Genomic DNA, 15980 nt, shown 5'->3' with positions numbered 1-15980 from the left:
AAGGTGATCTCAAGGCACAGAGGGGAAAGGAGAGGGGGAAATGGGCTGCTTGATGGCTTTCGTAATGGGCTTGCAATGGAGAGCATGATATAGGAATTCGATATCATGCATCTCACTGGACATTCACTCTATAAGACCAGAAATTATTTTTCCAGGGGTTAGGATTTCTCATTTATGACAAGCACCAATTCGCAAAGAAGTTACCGACTTCTGGTGAAAGGTCAATTGTTTGAGTTGATTCATTTGGAATAAGAAAGGGGAGAAACTGGGACTGGGGGCAGGAGTAGGCAAGAAGGAGAGCCTCCTGAACCTTTTTTTTTTTGTGTGTGTGTGTGTGTTCAATGAGGAATGACCTCAGGGTGCACACACCGAATGAAGGAATGAGTGAATACAAAACATTTCTGGGGACAGCAGCCACTGGTAGGAAAACAGTATATGAAAATACTTTAGAGATGGAAGGCCTCTTCCAAGTTCAGCTGCAACAGGCTTTGGCTGACCGGCTTCCCCAGCCATTTTCTCTGTTAGGGAATTGGAGACTCCACTGTGTGGGAACTGGAGATGGCAGTACCTGTGGAGCAATCCTCTGTCCCACAGAGCATGGTGCAACCAAGCTGTGCAGCGATGAGCAGGAGCCTCTCCAGGGCAGATATCCGGGGAAGGAGTGAGAAGCATCAATTCCTCCACCAGCACACACAGGGCAGGGTATTCTTCAGGGCTTCTTGGCACAGACACACCACAGCACAGCCATTCTGCATGGGGGGCTGGCTTTATGTCAGCCCTGGGCTGGTGGAGGCAGCCCTGCCTGCCTTGTGCTGCTCACATAGGGGCTGCAGCCCAGAATCTGGTGTGGTGTGTTTTGCAAGTCTCACCTGGGCAAGATCTGCACCCTTGGGACCTGGCACTCTTGCTGAGCTCTGAAGAGGCCTCTGAAGTGGTGGGTATGTAGAATCCATGGCAGACACAACTCCTTGCACTGTTCGACTTTGCTCTCACTCCAGGGCAGGAGAATGGGGCTGGCCCAGGCCTGGGGATCATCCTGCTAATGGCTGTCACCAAGCTCTGTTGCTGCATTCTTGCTTCAGCCTGGCCCCACTGCCCTTCACAGCTTGGAAATGTCTCCAGAAAATTAACACTAGAGCTGCTGGTGTCCCTTCTGCACTGGACAGTGTCACTGCAGAATTAGCTCCTGCTTTCAGCTCATGTCCAAACTTCTGGGTCCTGCCGTGTAGCTATTTGGAAGACCAGCTAACAAACACCTGCCTGAAGTAGCGGACCAGGCTGATGTTGTATTCCAGTCTACAAGAAGAAGCTTCCTGGCACCTCTTCAGTCACGGCACCAGCTAACCTGGATCTCTGTCAGGTTGTCAGAGCCCAGCTCTAACCCCCTCCTGCTTGCTCACCCCAGTAACTGTATTAACACAAGTCTGCGCTCTCAGCACACAAAGACTTGAGTGCTTGTTTCACAGCTCTTCCCTGCAGTGACATGGCATCCCTGCAGATGTGGCCTTATCCCCATGTGGGGATGCAGCACTCAAGCAAGAAGGGTATTGCAGGCCCTGCCTAGCATGATGCAGCAGCAAATATACTTGTGGTATGAGATAGGTCAGTTCTCTTTGCCACTTCCTTTCTTGTTTGCTTCATTGTTTGCAAAAGGAATCAACAATGGAACGTCATTGCCTGATGCAGAACTGGAGCCCCAGTATAGATAAATAGCAGTTAGGCTTTCATATGGTTCTGCCTTGGACTAGCCTGGCCTGTGGGCTTTGCTGGGGAGTCAAGAGATGGGAACTGGAGGTTTTTTCTTCAAAAAGGCATCAGAGAAGACATAGTGTACCTCAGTCATAGCTTTTCCAAGAACAAAAATCAGCTAATCCTACAGTCTTAGAACCACAAAATGGTTTGGGTCAGAAGAGACCTTTAAAGACTACCTAGTCCAACCTTCTTGCCATAATTAGGGACATCTTCCACTACACCAGACTGCTCAAAGCCCCATCCATCCTGAGCCTGAACATTTCAGAGATGGGGTATCCACAACTTCTCTGGGCAACCTTTGCCAGTGTCTCACCACCCTCATTGTAAATATTTTCTTCCTTATATCTAATTTAAATCTACCCTTTTAGGTTAAAATGATTGCCTCTTGCCCTGTCACTACAGGCACTGGTAAAAAGTCTCTCTCTGTCTTTCTTATAAGCCTTCTTTAAGTGTTGGAAAGGCCGCAGTGGAACCTTCTCTCCTCCAGGCTGAACAACACCCATGCTCTCAGCCTTTCTTCCTAAGAGAGCTGTTCCATCCCTCTGAGTGTTTTGGTGGCCCTCCTATGGACCTTCTCCAACAGGTCCATGTCTTGTGCTGGGGACTCCAGAGCTGGATTACACTGCAGGTGGGATCTCACCCGAGTGGGGTAGAGGGGGAGAATTTCCTTCTTCAACTGCTGGCCACACTTCTTGTGCAGCCTGGGATATGATTTGTCTTCTGAGCTGCAAGTGCACATTGCTGGCTCATGTCCAGTCTTTCATGTACCAGTATCCCCAAGTCCTTCTCCACAGGGCTGCTCTCAATTCCTTCATTGTCCAGTCTGTAGTGATACCAGGGTTTGCCCCAACCCAGGTGCAGGACCTTGCACTTGACCTTGTTGAACCTCATAAAGTTCACATGAGCCCCCTCCTCAAGCCTGTCAAGGTTCTTCTGGATGGTACCCCTTCTCTCTAGCAAATCAACTGCACCACTCAGCTTGGTGTCATCACAAAATTGCTGAGGGTGCACTTCATCCCACTGTCTATGTCATTGATGAAGATATTAAACAGTACTGGTCCCAGTACAGACCCCTGTGGGACACCACTTGCTACTGATCTCCATTTGGACACTGAGCCATTGGCTGTAACCGGATGCAGCCATCCAGCCAATTCCTTACCCATTCAATAGTCCATCCATCAAATCCATTTCTGTCCAATTTAGGGGTAAGGACATTGTGGGAGGCCTGTATCAAAGACCTTACAGAAGTCTAGGTAGTTGGCAGGTAGCTTGCTTCTAGTAAGCTCACCCCGCACTGCATTTCCCAGGGACATCAGAGGTCATACTGGCATTTCAAGTATGCCTAGTGGGGTCCCAGTTTCCTGGAGGCTCCCTGTGGGCGGAGGTTCAGCCGCACTGGCTCTGGGCTCTTCTCTGGGCTCCTCCTCCAACTGGGAAAAGTCAGAGGATCCATCCCACAGTGGGGAAGGAGTTAAGCGCTTGACCAGCTGCCGTCTATGAGGCCCTGAATTCTTTCCCCGTGCAATCTAGCAGCCAGCGTCAGGACAACACTATATTTAGAAAGCTGATAAAGGTTTGGTGCCGACAGTTGTCCTGCCCCTTGACGAAGAAGCCATGAACGGACTGGGAACAGGCAGCTGATTTCTCTCCCCCTAGTACCATTCCCTGCCAGGTTTCCTGCACTCTTCACCAGACTCCTTCACCGTGCCTCCGGCAGGGACCCCTCGGCGGAGTCATCCAGGCACCGGGGGTAAGTGCCCTCTCCTTGCTCCCCTTCATCCTACTCGCTGTCCCATGAGCGGCAGCTGCTCCTCAGCCCCGTTGGTGGCACGCAGCTGTGTCCTCCTGCCCGGGGCCAGCTGCTGGAGCCCTTTGGAGCCACCACCGTCTGCAGTGGCACAGTGAGGCAGAAGGAGCTCTGGCCAGACCCAGGGAAGGGGTGGCTGCTGCGTTTTCATGCTCCTCACTGAGCTATGGCCCCCTCGCTCTCCTGTGGGCACTGCAGACCCCCTGCAAGGGGTTGTAAGGACAAAGTCCCGAGGCTTAAAGCACCTTCAGCCTCAAACTTTAGGAGCGTTTCATTTTGGGGAGGCGAGGTCTTACATTTCTGGCCCCCCAAATGCTCCTTCCAGCCCAGCTCTGGCTGTGTACAGCTCTCTCCAGCCACCATGCATGGGCTGAGCCAGCCAGGGCAGGGATAGAGTTTCTGCCCCACCACCCCTTCCTCCCTGGCCTCCCTGTGCGCTTACTCACAGGCAAGAACAGCATTGGCGCTCGCTGGGCAGCAGCCAGGGAGCTGCATGGGGCCTCGGGGACAGCAGGTGCCCTAGCAGAGCAGCTGGGGCAAGGGCTGCTCGCAATGAGCAAAATGTGGGAGCCCCTTCAGCCATACCCCTTGCTTGCCACTGCTGCTCCACGTCCACGTTTGTCCTCCCACACAGACGTCTGTAACAGCCCTCCCTCCTGACCTGCTCCCCTCCCAGCGCATCCCCTGGCAGCTGCCATGGCCAGCGGCGGAGATTTGGATGGTGAGCAGGTGGTGCCCGATGGGGAAGACGAGGGACCAGACGTGAAGGCCGTGCAGGCCCACTATCTCCGCAGCCCCTCGCCCAGCCGGTGAGTATATTTGCTGCAGGGGCCGCCATGGCCTCCCGGTAGCACGTGGTGGTGGATCAGCTCCTCTTCACTCCTCTTCCGCTGCCTCCTCTCTACACAGGCACTTGGACCAAGCGTGGAGGCCAGGGCTTCCCTCCCCTCCCTGAGATGCGGGTCAGTGTGCCAGTGGGGAGGGAGGCTGCGGAGACAGGAGTCCTGAGCTAATTAATCCATTCTGCACACATGTGGGGGCAGGGGGGATAAATTACAGAAAGCACTGCTATGGGGTGGTATAGTTGCTCTGCCCTGTCTCGGCCTCTTCATGTCTCCCCCCATACTGAAACTCCTGATCCAGATTTCATATCTTCTCAAGCTCAGCCACGTCTTTTTTTCCATTATAAAGACCTGTGGATTTTTTAATGTCGATGTTAGCCTTTCCCAGCCTCAGAAAGATTGAAGGTCTTCAGATTTGGGTTTGGTTCAGAGTCATCTTTAGCTACAGGCTTCAGGCACTGAACAGGAGGCTGTCACAGCACAAGCAGAAATTGAGTTACCTCAAGCAAAACAAGCATGATTAGATGTGTTTTCTCCTAATACAAGGAAAAATACATCCTTTTGTACTCTTTTCCTAAAGGAAAATGCTCTATAGGGCTTTCTGTACACTTTGTGATGCTTTAGCTGAAGGCAGGGAGTAGGGATTGAGTTTGAAAATAACTTGCCCCAGTGGCCCTCAACAAGTAGAAGGTTATGAAATTTTTCCTATTAACTGTGGGGCACCTCAGAAAAACGAAGACAGAGTGCTTATTTCGTTTAACTACATGTGTTTAAAAATTGTTTAGGAAGTTCACTGAGCTCACATAAAGTAAAATTATGTATTTAACTTGGTAAATCACTTTCCTACTGCTCATCAGTCACTCAAAATCAACCTCTCCAGTTTATTCCCTTCCCTTCCTTCCCATTGTCAATGCCAAAAACAATGAGGAAAGTGGCAAGGTCCTTCCCAACGAGTGCAAAGCCCCTGAAACACCTACGTTTGGGCAGTTCTGCAACTGTGTACTTCATAGATGCTTGCGGCAGCTGCAGGTAAAATGTGTTGAGGCTGTGGGTGCAGATTATTACCAGCTGTTATCTTTTTATTGAGCTTGGAGGCAACCTTTACAGCAAAAGGAATTGAAGGCAGGGCATAGCTGCAAATTTGTGTCAACTCCTGTAAATGAGACTGAGACTCCCCTAGCTCATCTCATAAACTTCTTTGAAGAACTAGAAAAGGATTACCCTGGGCAAGTGCTGGAACCCAACTAAATGACCTACACAAGCCCATTAAGCTGTTTCTGATGGCTGTGCCCTCCATTTTGATCCCGGGGAATGAATGAAGTTTAGTTCTCCAGACACTTTTCTGCACCCTGACTGCACATTAATCACCTTCCCTCTCCTGCTTTAATTAAACAAAATCAAACACTGTGTTGCAAGTACTGCAAGTCTGCATTACCAGATAGCTTCTGTGATGGCAGCAAACTTGTCCTAATGATCTGTATCATCTACTTGGCAGGATATGTAGAGGGTGTGCATCAGGGCAAAAACTCTGTAAAATAGTTTAAGATTATCTAAATAAGAAGAGAAGATTTGCTTGGTCTATAGAGATGGATCCAGAAGGAAATATATTTGTTTTCAAGATTGTGAACCTTTTTTCCTTAACAAATACTTATCTAAATCATGCTGTGTGTCAAAGAACTCCCTTCAAAGGCGTTAGTGGGTTTCATAGTTGTCTCTGACCTGCAGTTAGACAACACTGTGTGAGTGGAGAGACTGACCACAGATTCATGCTATAAAGTGACCAGTGTACTGAGGGAGAGATTCAGAGTCTTCAATCTTAATGCTTGCATTGCAGCTTGTCATAACTCAAAGGATGCTTGTAGGCAATTAGCTAACAGAAAAACAAACAAACAAAACAAAAAAGCAAATCATTTCAGTTGGAAGAGACCCTCAGGATCATCGAGTCCAACCACAACCTAACTCTAGCACTACACCATGTCCCTAAGAACTCTGTTTAAACACCTTTTAAACACCCCCAGGGATCGTGACTCCACCACTTCCCTGGGCAGCCTGTTCCAATGCCTGACAACCCTTTCCAGGAAGAAGCTTTTCCTAATATCCAATCTAAACCTCCCCTGGCTCAACTTGAGGCCATTTCCTCTTGTCCTATCACTTGCTACTTGGGAGAAGAGACCAACACCCTCCATGCTACAACCTCCTTTCAGGTAGTTGTAGAGAGCGATAAGGTCTCCCCTGAGCCTCCTTTTCTCCAGGCTAAACAGCCCCAGTTCCCTCAGCTGCTCCTCATCAGACTTGTGCCCCAGACCCCTCACCAGCTTCATTGCCCTTCTCTGAACTCTCTCCAGCACCTCAATGTCCTTCTGGTGATGAGGGGCCCAAAACCGAACACAGGATTCAAGATGCAGCCTCACCAGTGCCAAGTACAGCGGCACAATCACTTCTCTAGTCCTGCTGGCCACAGTATTCCTGATACAAGCCAGGAAAGACCCACCATAAAACACCACAAAAACCAGATTTTTAGCATAATCTGTTTCAAATTGTTCAATAAATTCTAGTTGGGACAATGTTTATATCTGTCCTTCTAAGTGAGAGCTACTTGTGAGACTATTCCTTGTGATCCATCCCCCTCCCAGTCTCAAACCAGACACTGATCTTCCCTACCCACCACTCCATTCTCTTGCACTCCCAGCCCACTGCAGTTCCTCCCCATGGGACGTGTCTATGTCCTGCAAACACTGGATACCAAGGCATGTTTGAAGTCTGTAGCGCCATGCTGGAGAGCGGGGTGGGGGTGAGGGGTGGGAGAAGAGCTGGGGCTTCCTTTCTACCACCAAAGGATCCTCACTGTTCCAGTTCCCTGCTGCTCTCTTCTGGAATGGGTGAAAAGAGCTAAGGTCCTGGAGATGGGATCTCAGTGGAGGGCATTTCTCTAACAGGTAGTGTGGTTGGTTGGCAGGTATTCAGTGATATCAGACACTGATACAGAGAGCATCTTCATGGACCCAATCCATCTCTCATCTGCTGTGGCTGCCAAACAAATAATCAATGAAGGTAAGAGGAGGAAGGGTAAAATAACTATGTAAGTAATAGAGACTTGAGTTGCGCTGGTTTTGCCTTTCTCTTCCAGAGATCCTAAATGGTAAAAAAAGCCTTTGTGAGAAAACCTCACTGGAGGTAGAGGTGAAAAACACAAATAAATAAAAAATTTTCAAAAGGTTTTCTGACTTCCTTTGAAATTGTGCACAGACTATGGCAGAATCAGGTACCACAGTGGTAAATACAGTTTGATTGCTGGTTGCTCACTGCAATGAATGGAATAGAATAAGAATAAGAATAAGAATAAGAATAAGAATAAGAATAAGAATAAGAATAAGAATAAGAATAAGAATAAGAAAGAATAAGAATAAGAATATTTTGGTTGGAAGGGGCCTACAATGATCATCTAGTCCAAGTGCCTGACACTTTAGGGCTAACCAAGTTAAAGCCTGTTATTAAGGGCATTGTCCAAATGCCTCCTAAACACTGGCAGAGATGGGACACCGGCCACCTCTAGGAAGCTTGTTCTGGTGTTTGACCACCTTCTCTGTAAATAAATGCTTCCTAATGTCCAGTCTAAACCTCCCCTGGTGCAACTTTGAATCATTCCACGCATTCTATCACCAGGGAGAAGAGATGAGCACCTGTCTCTCCACTTCCCCTCCTCAGGAAGCGGTAGAGAGTGGCTGCATTCTTCTGGGGCTAGAATGGGCATGCCCTAGACTCTCAGGCATTTGGCAAGTGTGGGTAGATAAGCATGTCCATGGATGTGTTGCAGATGGGATGGTGTGATGTTATTGGGGAAAAAAAGGGTGCCAAAAGGCTGGACCCAGGAACAAAAAATGACAGGTCGTATATTTGCGTTGTTTTTACATGGGTTTAGTTACAATGTCAGTTTATTCCAGAACTGAAGACAAAGAATGCCAAGGTAGATGAAGCGTGTCCCAGGATGTTGGAATCTGCACAGCAGCTGATGGTGGAAGACCTGTACAACCGAGTTAAAGAAAAGATTGATGACACCAGCTTGTTTAACACGCCCTGTGTGATGGACTTGCAGAGGGCACTTGTGAAGGACAGGCTGGAGACCCCCAGGGATGCTGTGGATGAAGTCTGGCCTAATGTCTTTATAGCAGAAAAGTGAGTGTCAGCTTTTGTCATCAAGTTGCACAAGATTCCCAGTGAAGGGTCAGATGGAACTGTTGGAGGCATAACATATTCTATACTACACACCTATATCTAATACCTTTGATCTCTAGAGCCCCAAGTGTTTTCCAGAATACGCTCACAAAGATCTCTGTGTGCTGAAAAGTAAATACTTCTGGAATAGAATCAGAAGCTTTCCTATGCTATTTTGATGCTTCAACAGTTCAGGAGAGGAAAAGGCAAATGAGCCCAGATTACACTGTTCTGATTGGAGTTTGGCCCTAAAGTTGGGACTTAAGTCTTTGTTATGTAAAAGCAAGTTAAAAAATAAATGCCATAGCAAATATAGTGGAAATGGTTAGGTCTTCTGTACCATAGCTCAGCTGTCTGAGACACGTATGCAAGTGACCAGACAGAATTAGAAGGGGATACAGTGTAAAGCATCAATTACAGAGCGATAAAAACTGAGAAATAAGTAAAAAGCCTGAACTGAGGGTGGCAGGATGAGTTTAAATCAAGCTGGAGTGGAAACTAAGCATGCAGCTCTACCGTTGAGTGCAGGTTTCTCATTTTCTTTTCCCAGTGAGTATTGCAAAGAAATACCTGTAGAACTCTCAGAGGACGTTAAAGTCTGAGTGGAGCTGTGTGGTGGATGAGCTACGCAGGCTGGGAGCACCGTAGAACTTGTAGCAGACAGCTTCTTTCCTACCTGAAGCAGGAGCACTGATATCTAACTTTGTTTTTTTCTTCTTTTCTGAAGAAGCGTTGCAGTGAACAAAAGCCGTTTGAAGAGGCTGGGGATCACACATGTCTTGAATGCTGCTCATGGTACAGGTGTATACACAGGACCAGGTTTCTACAATGGTCTGAATATCCAATACTTGGGCATTGAAGTGGATGATTTTCCAGATATCGATATCTCCAAACACTTCCGCCCAGCTGCAGAGTTCCTTGACGAAGCACTGCTGACTTACAGGGGTAAGAGGAGAAGAATACAGTGGCTCCAGAATGCTTGAGAATTAATGGGTGGAAGAGTTACTCTGATAAACAGCCAATGCCACATTTGTAACTGGGTAGAAGGCAAATACCTTGTTCTTTGCATCCAGTTACAGTGAACACTTACTGTCCATTTCTGCTGTGCCTTATTCAAAATAGGAGGTGGCAAACTAGTGAGAGGAGGCAGCCCAGCAGCCCCTGCTGCAAGCCCCAGGTCTTTGGACTCAAACTGCCTGTGAGCCACCTCCCTCAGCTGCTTTGAAAGTACCCTGCTGTTGCAAAGAGCTGAAGTTCTGCCCCAATAAATATATTATTTTATATTGATATACTACTATATATATTTATATATTTCTATACACTGCAAGCTTCAGTTTTTCCAGAACACTTACTACAAAACAGCAGGCTGATTTGCTAGAACGATCCAAACAGCTGGGTTGAACCATTGGATGTCTACACCCTAGCAACTGTATAATTTGCTGGACGCAATCCCATGGCAACTGTTATTCTGTGGACCTCTAGTGCATACTGGTCATTTTGCTGCAGCTTCAGTGGACAGTTAGGAATATCTTTATGGAATTCAATATGAAAACAAACACCACAATCGGTGATATCACTGATAATCCTCATATATGTATTCAGTGCGTTTAATTTTTGTTGAGGGACAACATGTTGCTTCCTAGTAAAAGTGACAGTGAGAAAGGTGAGAAGTTTTGTTGGTACACAAGGAAAGTTGAGCCAATTTTAATAGCCCACCACCATCAACACGAGGAGGGACACTCAGCCCATCTGTGTTCTTCATTCAAAGTCCTATTGCTGCCCTTGTCACTGTGCAGATACTCACTGCTGCTGGCATATATCGACCCTTCAGCTCACTAATGCAGAAAAAAAGACAGCCCGGCGGGGAAGAGGTGGTTTTCCGTGGGGTTTGTGAGCTGAACTGGCCCAGGCAGAGCTGACACAGGGAAAGGATGCAGGGATACAGGGGAACCTTGAAAGAAAGCAGAGGAATGACATCTCCCCCTTTTGGCGAGATGTTAGATAGACTTTACAGGCTGTTAGAACACTTGCAAGGCAACTGAGGCTTTTGATACTGAGAAAGGTGTAAAAGACATTTTGGGATTGTAGGAACAGGTGCATTAGGTAAATACCTGCGGTAGCATATCAGCAGTCAGAAAGGTGGGTGTTTAAAGAGGCTTCATTAAGTATTAGTGCAAACAGTTTGTTTAAACTGGAGTTTATCACACATTTAGAAACAGTAATTTCAGTTATTTGCAGGCTACCAAAGATTCATTTAAGCTCTCTTCATATTTACAAGCTTTTCTTTAACTGTAATTAGCTATAAAACAATTCTGTGCCAAAGCTTAGTTTTCTGCAAAAGGTGCTTTCTGTGTAAATGCCACGAAATAAAGCAGATCCTCAGTTTTGACTCCAGCTCTCACAGTCATTATTTACAGAACAGTGGGTCCCAGTAGTTTGGAGCAGCTGTATCAGTTTGTTGGAGTCAAAATCAGCTCTCTTCTGCTAGTTGCTTGGTTTTCCTGTTCTGAGATATACTATGACACTGGCCTCCACCCAGTCTACATGTAACTGATCTGCAAAACAGCAGATCTGGATTCTGCAAAAAATATAACTAAATTAATATAAAATTGTGTCTAAGTCCTACAACGTGCCTTATAAAAATTCAGTTACTTGCTTATTCTCACAATACCTTCCTGGAGGCTGATTCTTATATCTCCTTTTTTACATATGGGGAAACTGAAGCATGGAAAGCTTAAGTGTCTTAACCTAAGTCAGCCACCAAGTCAATAATACAGTATCACTTGTCTTTCTAATACCTATTATAAACTTTTTGGTTTTTCGGGGAAGTGATGTGTATAGGTGAAAATATAAATACTATTTTGATTGTTTTAAAATGTGCCTGCCAGGAGCTTTTGAAACTGATGTGGCTTTTATTCATATGTCTCTAGATTTTTATTATGACAAAGCTAACAAATATTTAGTATTGGTTTCAGTCACTGAAGCATATAATCTGTGTAATTTTAAACACCATTTAGAGAATGCTTTTGTGCTACATATCAGAGAAATGTCCCTATGTTATTGGAAATAGCTATTTACTTTTATATTCAATATCTGCAGGTAAAATCCTTGTCAGCAGTGAAATGGGAATCAGTCGCTCAGCTGTGCTGGTGGCTGCCTACCTGATGATCTACCACCATATGACCATTCTGGAGGCTCTGATGACTCTGAGAAAGAAACGTGCCATTTACCCCAATGACGGCTTTCTGAAACAGCTAAGGGAGCTCAATGAGCAATTGTTGGAGGAACGAGAGTTGGAGCATACTGGAGATGAAGAAGTCACTCCTAGTCAAAGCCCTGTTGTCCATGCAGGGACTTCTTCTCAGCTGTCTGGAGTTGGGGACTCAGAAAGCATCCTGGGAGCCAAAGCCCACTCCATCACAGTAGAAGAAGAGGACACCAGCAGCCTATTGGGCAGTCTTATGAGCTCTTCATCAGCAGGAAAAACTAGCTGGGTTTCCAAACACTCCACCCTCATCAGTGAGGAGGAAGAGGAACAGTTGTATGAGGAATGGAGGAAGAAACAAGGCCTGCCTGCAAAGGAACCAGGAGTTACCCATGAAAGAAGAACGCCTTCAAAGTTTCTGGATCAGGAAGAGGAACAATCTGATGAGGATGTGGAACAAAGGATCCACAACTGGCAATGCAGAAATGAGAAATACCAAATGGATGGTCCACCCAGGGAGGAGGATAGAGATTCCAGCATGGGAGGAAGACCTTACCCATCAGGTGAATTCAGTGATGTTGAGAGTGTGAGCAGTTTTGAGATCCGAACCCTAAAACAACAGTTGGAAGCCAGTAGCTTTAGCAGGATGAGGAGGAGCCGCACAGGCTCTATGTCTTCAGAGAGCACTTGGGACATGTGGAACCAGAGGCTTCTGGAGATTGAGAAGGAAGCTTCTCAGAGATATCGTTCAAAGAATAAAATTGGTGGGGAGAGAAAATCCCCAGAAACAGGAAGAAAGGAGAGGGATATAGATGAGGAGAGTGTGCTTTCAGACAGTAGCTCCTTTTACAATTTCTGCCAAAAGAACAAAGACAAGTTGACTCCTCTAGAAAGGTGGAAGGTTAAGAGGATCCAGTTTGGCTTTCACAAGAAAGATTTAGAATCATCATCATCTTCTGCACAGTCTCCAGCAGAAGATGGCTGCCAAACAGGTGGGGAGGGGATGGAAGGGAAGAGTTTGTCAGATATTAACCTGTCTGCTTACCAGGCTTGGAAAATGAAGCGTCAGAAGAAGGTGGGCAGTGAAAGCAAGGAGGAATTTGTGGAGTTTGCCAAAAGTGAGGATTCTGCTTCAGCCAAAAAGAAGCAGAGGCGTGTAGAGCTCCTTGAACGTTCAAAGAAAATTTTAGAAGAAAGCCAGTCCATGTGCAGCTGGGAGACAGACAGTATGATGAGTGGGAGTATCCCACTGTCGGCTTTCTGGCCCTCAGCACCTTCTGCAAGTGGTGCTGAGGATGCAGCTTCTGCAATGAGCATGCAGACGAATCATTCATCTTTATCACAGACCAGAAGCAGCACTCAGATGCCAAGTATACCCCTTCCCAATCTTCCAGTTGGCCCAGGTGACACAATATCCATGGCAAGCATTCAGAACTGGATTGCTAACGTGGTCAGTGAAACCATTGCTCAAAAGCAAAATGAGATCATGATGCTGTCCCGTCCATCATCTGCAATGGCCTCCAGTGTAATGTCAGGAGACTTTGGCAGGCGTGTAGATGATGATAAGGTTTCTCTTCTCAGTGCTCAGAGTGGTTCATCTCTTGCTACCTCTCAGCTTCGCCAGCAGGACATGCACAGAGCTGAGTCTCAGTCTGCCGTGTCTTGCAATACCTCAGCGAGCACAAGGACAGAAGGGACTAGTTCGAACATGAAGACAACACAGACAAGCAAGCCACTGTACAGCCTCTTTGCTGATGATGTTGACCTAAAGAAACTCAGGAGGAAGGAGAAGGAGATGCAAATGGAAATGAGAGAGAAAATGTCAGATTATCAAATTGAAAAGGTGATCAGTGACAATAAACGCAGCACTTTATTCAAAAAGAAGACGACCAAAGGAGAGGAAAATGAAGAAGAAGATGACAGAGAGAGTGCGACAGGCAGCCACAGGCACCCCTTGCGAGCAAATCTTGAGGGAATGGATACAGTCTTTGATCTGTCCAGTCAACCTGCAAACACAGGTGCACCGAAGTCAGAGATAGGGACTGATATTACTAAGTGGCTCAGTGGCCTGAAAGCAGAAAGAGAACCACCATCATATTATGATCGAAGTGAGAAGGCTAGAGAAAAATATAGCAGATCATCCAAAGTTAGAGAGATGGATTCTGAAACATCTAGTTACAGATTCTCCAGATCCCAAAGAGAAGAGCTAGACAGCTGTTCTTCCTATGAGTCAAAAGGAGATTCATTGAGAACCATGTCAAGGTTTTCCTCTGCTTCTGCAAAAGAGGACAAAAAGATGTATAAGTTCACAAGGTCAAAGGTTAGTGAGACAACAAGTTCCAGAGAAGAGAGCCCAGAGCTGCGTGTCTTCAGCCCAACACCTGAACCATCCTTTGACTCTGAATCCCCGGAACCATCTACACAGAGTCGAGTTAGATCTCATTATGTGGAGGCATGTGAAGAGGAGGCCAGGTCAGACACCTCAGAATTTGGAGCTAAGAGAAAGTTCACCCAGAGCTTTTCGAAGTCTGAAGAGGACGGAAAGAAGGAGGCAAAAGTGGAAGAAAGTGAAGAAAGATTTGCATCTAGACAGTTCTCTCAGTACAGACGAAGCATGCGTAAAGAAGAGGAAGAAGAGATGGATGATGATGCCATTATCGCCGCTTGGAGAAGTCGACTAGAAGAAACTACAGCAAAGCTCCGGCGGAGAAGGGAAGAGTGACCAAGATCAGATTATAGGAACACAAGCAAAGCCACAGAGTCCCTGAATCACTCATCATTATATTTCTGATAATCCTTTGTGGTTTGTAGGGCATTTCCTGCAGATAGTTCTCTTCTTAATCAAAAGCGATAAAGGGAAGAGGTCAAGTTTTGGAAGTGTTTGTGGTTTGTCAGAAAGAAGATGCTAGCATTAAATGATCAATGTAGGTAGGAACACAATGTTAGAAGTCATTAGGAGCCAGACAATGTTTCAACAGCAAAAGCAAGTAATGGTGGCACCTCAATTCAAAAGACCAATCACATCCCATTTTGGTTATTTCAATTTCCTAGTCTCGTTAAAGACTGGACATAGTTTTTTCTAAGATCTTTTTGATCATAAATGGAAGAAGCCAATAACCTTTTCTAGGAAGTTGAAGAATGTTTCTCTCTTAATCAGTTTTACTTTATACCTCTGAGAAGATATTGCCAGGTAGGCTCCATTTTCTCTACCAGTCTTAGGAATGTCTACAGAAATAAGACAGTTCAGGGGAATACATGTACTGTTTTATTCCACTAAGTAGCTGAAGCAAAGTGAAATACTGGAAAAAAAGACGTCTCCTTCTTTTTAGAAGTTCAATGCAGTAATGACTGTATTCCCATGGCACTATTGTTTTCTATTAGATGGAGTCATCTCTGCTCCAGTATGGTTGGTTCCTGCCTTGGGTGAACAAAGTAAAAAAATGCAGTAATATTAACAGCTGTCTAAAAATTATGTTATGATGTAGTTAAAGAGATAGAGTTAGGGTTAGGATTGGTGTTAGGTTAAGCTGGGTTTCTGAAGTACTGACTTCAGTTTGTTTTATGTGTGCAGCTCAGCTAAGTCTGTGCTTTTATGTCTATAGTCAGATTGTCATGTATTAATTTTCAATGATTGCCTTAAAAGAAAAGAATAACACACAAACTGACCTCATAATATAATAAAATGATGTATAACCAAAGCATTGGTATAAGGCACCACGCGCCTAATGACAAATTGTGTGTCTGTTGAATGTGGTACTTGGGAGCTTGTTTTTAGGAGATGGTAGATTTAGAGTGTTGTCTGAATCATGAGCTACAGAGTCCACTTTTCAGAGTGAGTGGGAAGGGGCACAGTGTCCATGTTAACTAACTACACCAAGTTGAGAGCCTCAGGTCTTCCCATGCCCTGCACAGCCTTGTGAGCTTGTGTGACACAACCTGCCAGGCCTGCCACAGCATCACTTGTGCAGCTCAGATGACCCTGTGTCTTCCACATATCAAAGTACTCAACTCTATGTCACCAGTCAACATCCTCCACCTCCCTCTTATAAACATCTAGGCCAGTTTCTCCTGATTTCTACTCTGGAATTATCTGTTGCCTCTTCTGTACAGGCTGTATTTTGGGACAACAAAACTCTCTGGCTGAGCTGAGTCTAAAACAACA

At 46.0% G+C, this 15980-nt stretch overlaps 1 protein-coding gene across 2 annotated transcripts; it reads left to right on the top strand.

The window, feature by feature from the left end:
* The first annotated feature begins 81 nt into the window (after nt 1-81).
* Nucleotides 82-15533, top strand: STYXL2 (serine/threonine/tyrosine interacting like 2). Of its 2 annotated transcripts, none has more exons than XM_005502617.4 (6): nt 82-3502; nt 4236-4368; nt 7358-7452; nt 8343-8574; nt 9341-9558; nt 11713-15533. In XM_005502617.4, the coding sequence occupies exons 2-6, from the start codon at nt 4256-4258 to the stop codon at nt 14538-14540; spliced, it is 3486 nt and encodes a 1161-aa protein (XP_005502674.2). In that variant the 5' UTR covers nt 82-3502; nt 4236-4255; the 3' UTR covers nt 14541-15533. The 2 variants fall into 2 exon arrangements, with proteins under 2 accessions (XP_005502674.2, XP_064933265.1); XM_065077193.1 differs by having other exon boundaries at nt 4194-4368.
* The last annotated feature ends 447 nt before the right edge of the window (nt 15534-15980 follow it).

The sequence above is a fragment of the Columba livia genome, chromosome 1, assembly GCF_036013475.1.
Source record: "Columba livia isolate bColLiv1 breed racing homer chromosome 1, bColLiv1.pat.W.v2, whole genome shotgun sequence".
Lineage (NCBI taxonomy): Eukaryota > Metazoa > Chordata > Aves > Columbiformes > Columbidae > Columba > Columba livia.
The sequence above is the reverse complement of the archived record's forward strand: the minus strand, read 5'-3'. Positions and strand labels throughout refer to the sequence as shown.

What these genes read in the sequence shown, in the direction of transcription:
- STYXL2 (XM_005502617.4), top strand. Translation starts at nt 4,256, where the DNA reads ATGGCCAGCGGCGGAGATTTGGATGGTGAGCAGGTGGTGCCCGATGGG. An exon ending in AATGTCTTTATAGCAGAAAA is followed by an intron (nt 8,575 to 9,340) that starts GTGAGTGTCAGC and finishes TCTTTTCTGAAG; the next exon opens with AAGCGTTGCAGTGAACAAAA. An exon ending in AGCACTGCTGACTTACAGGG is followed by an intron (nt 9,559 to 11,712) that starts GTAAGAGGAGAA and finishes CAATATCTGCAG; the next exon opens with GTAAAATCCTTGTCAGCAGT.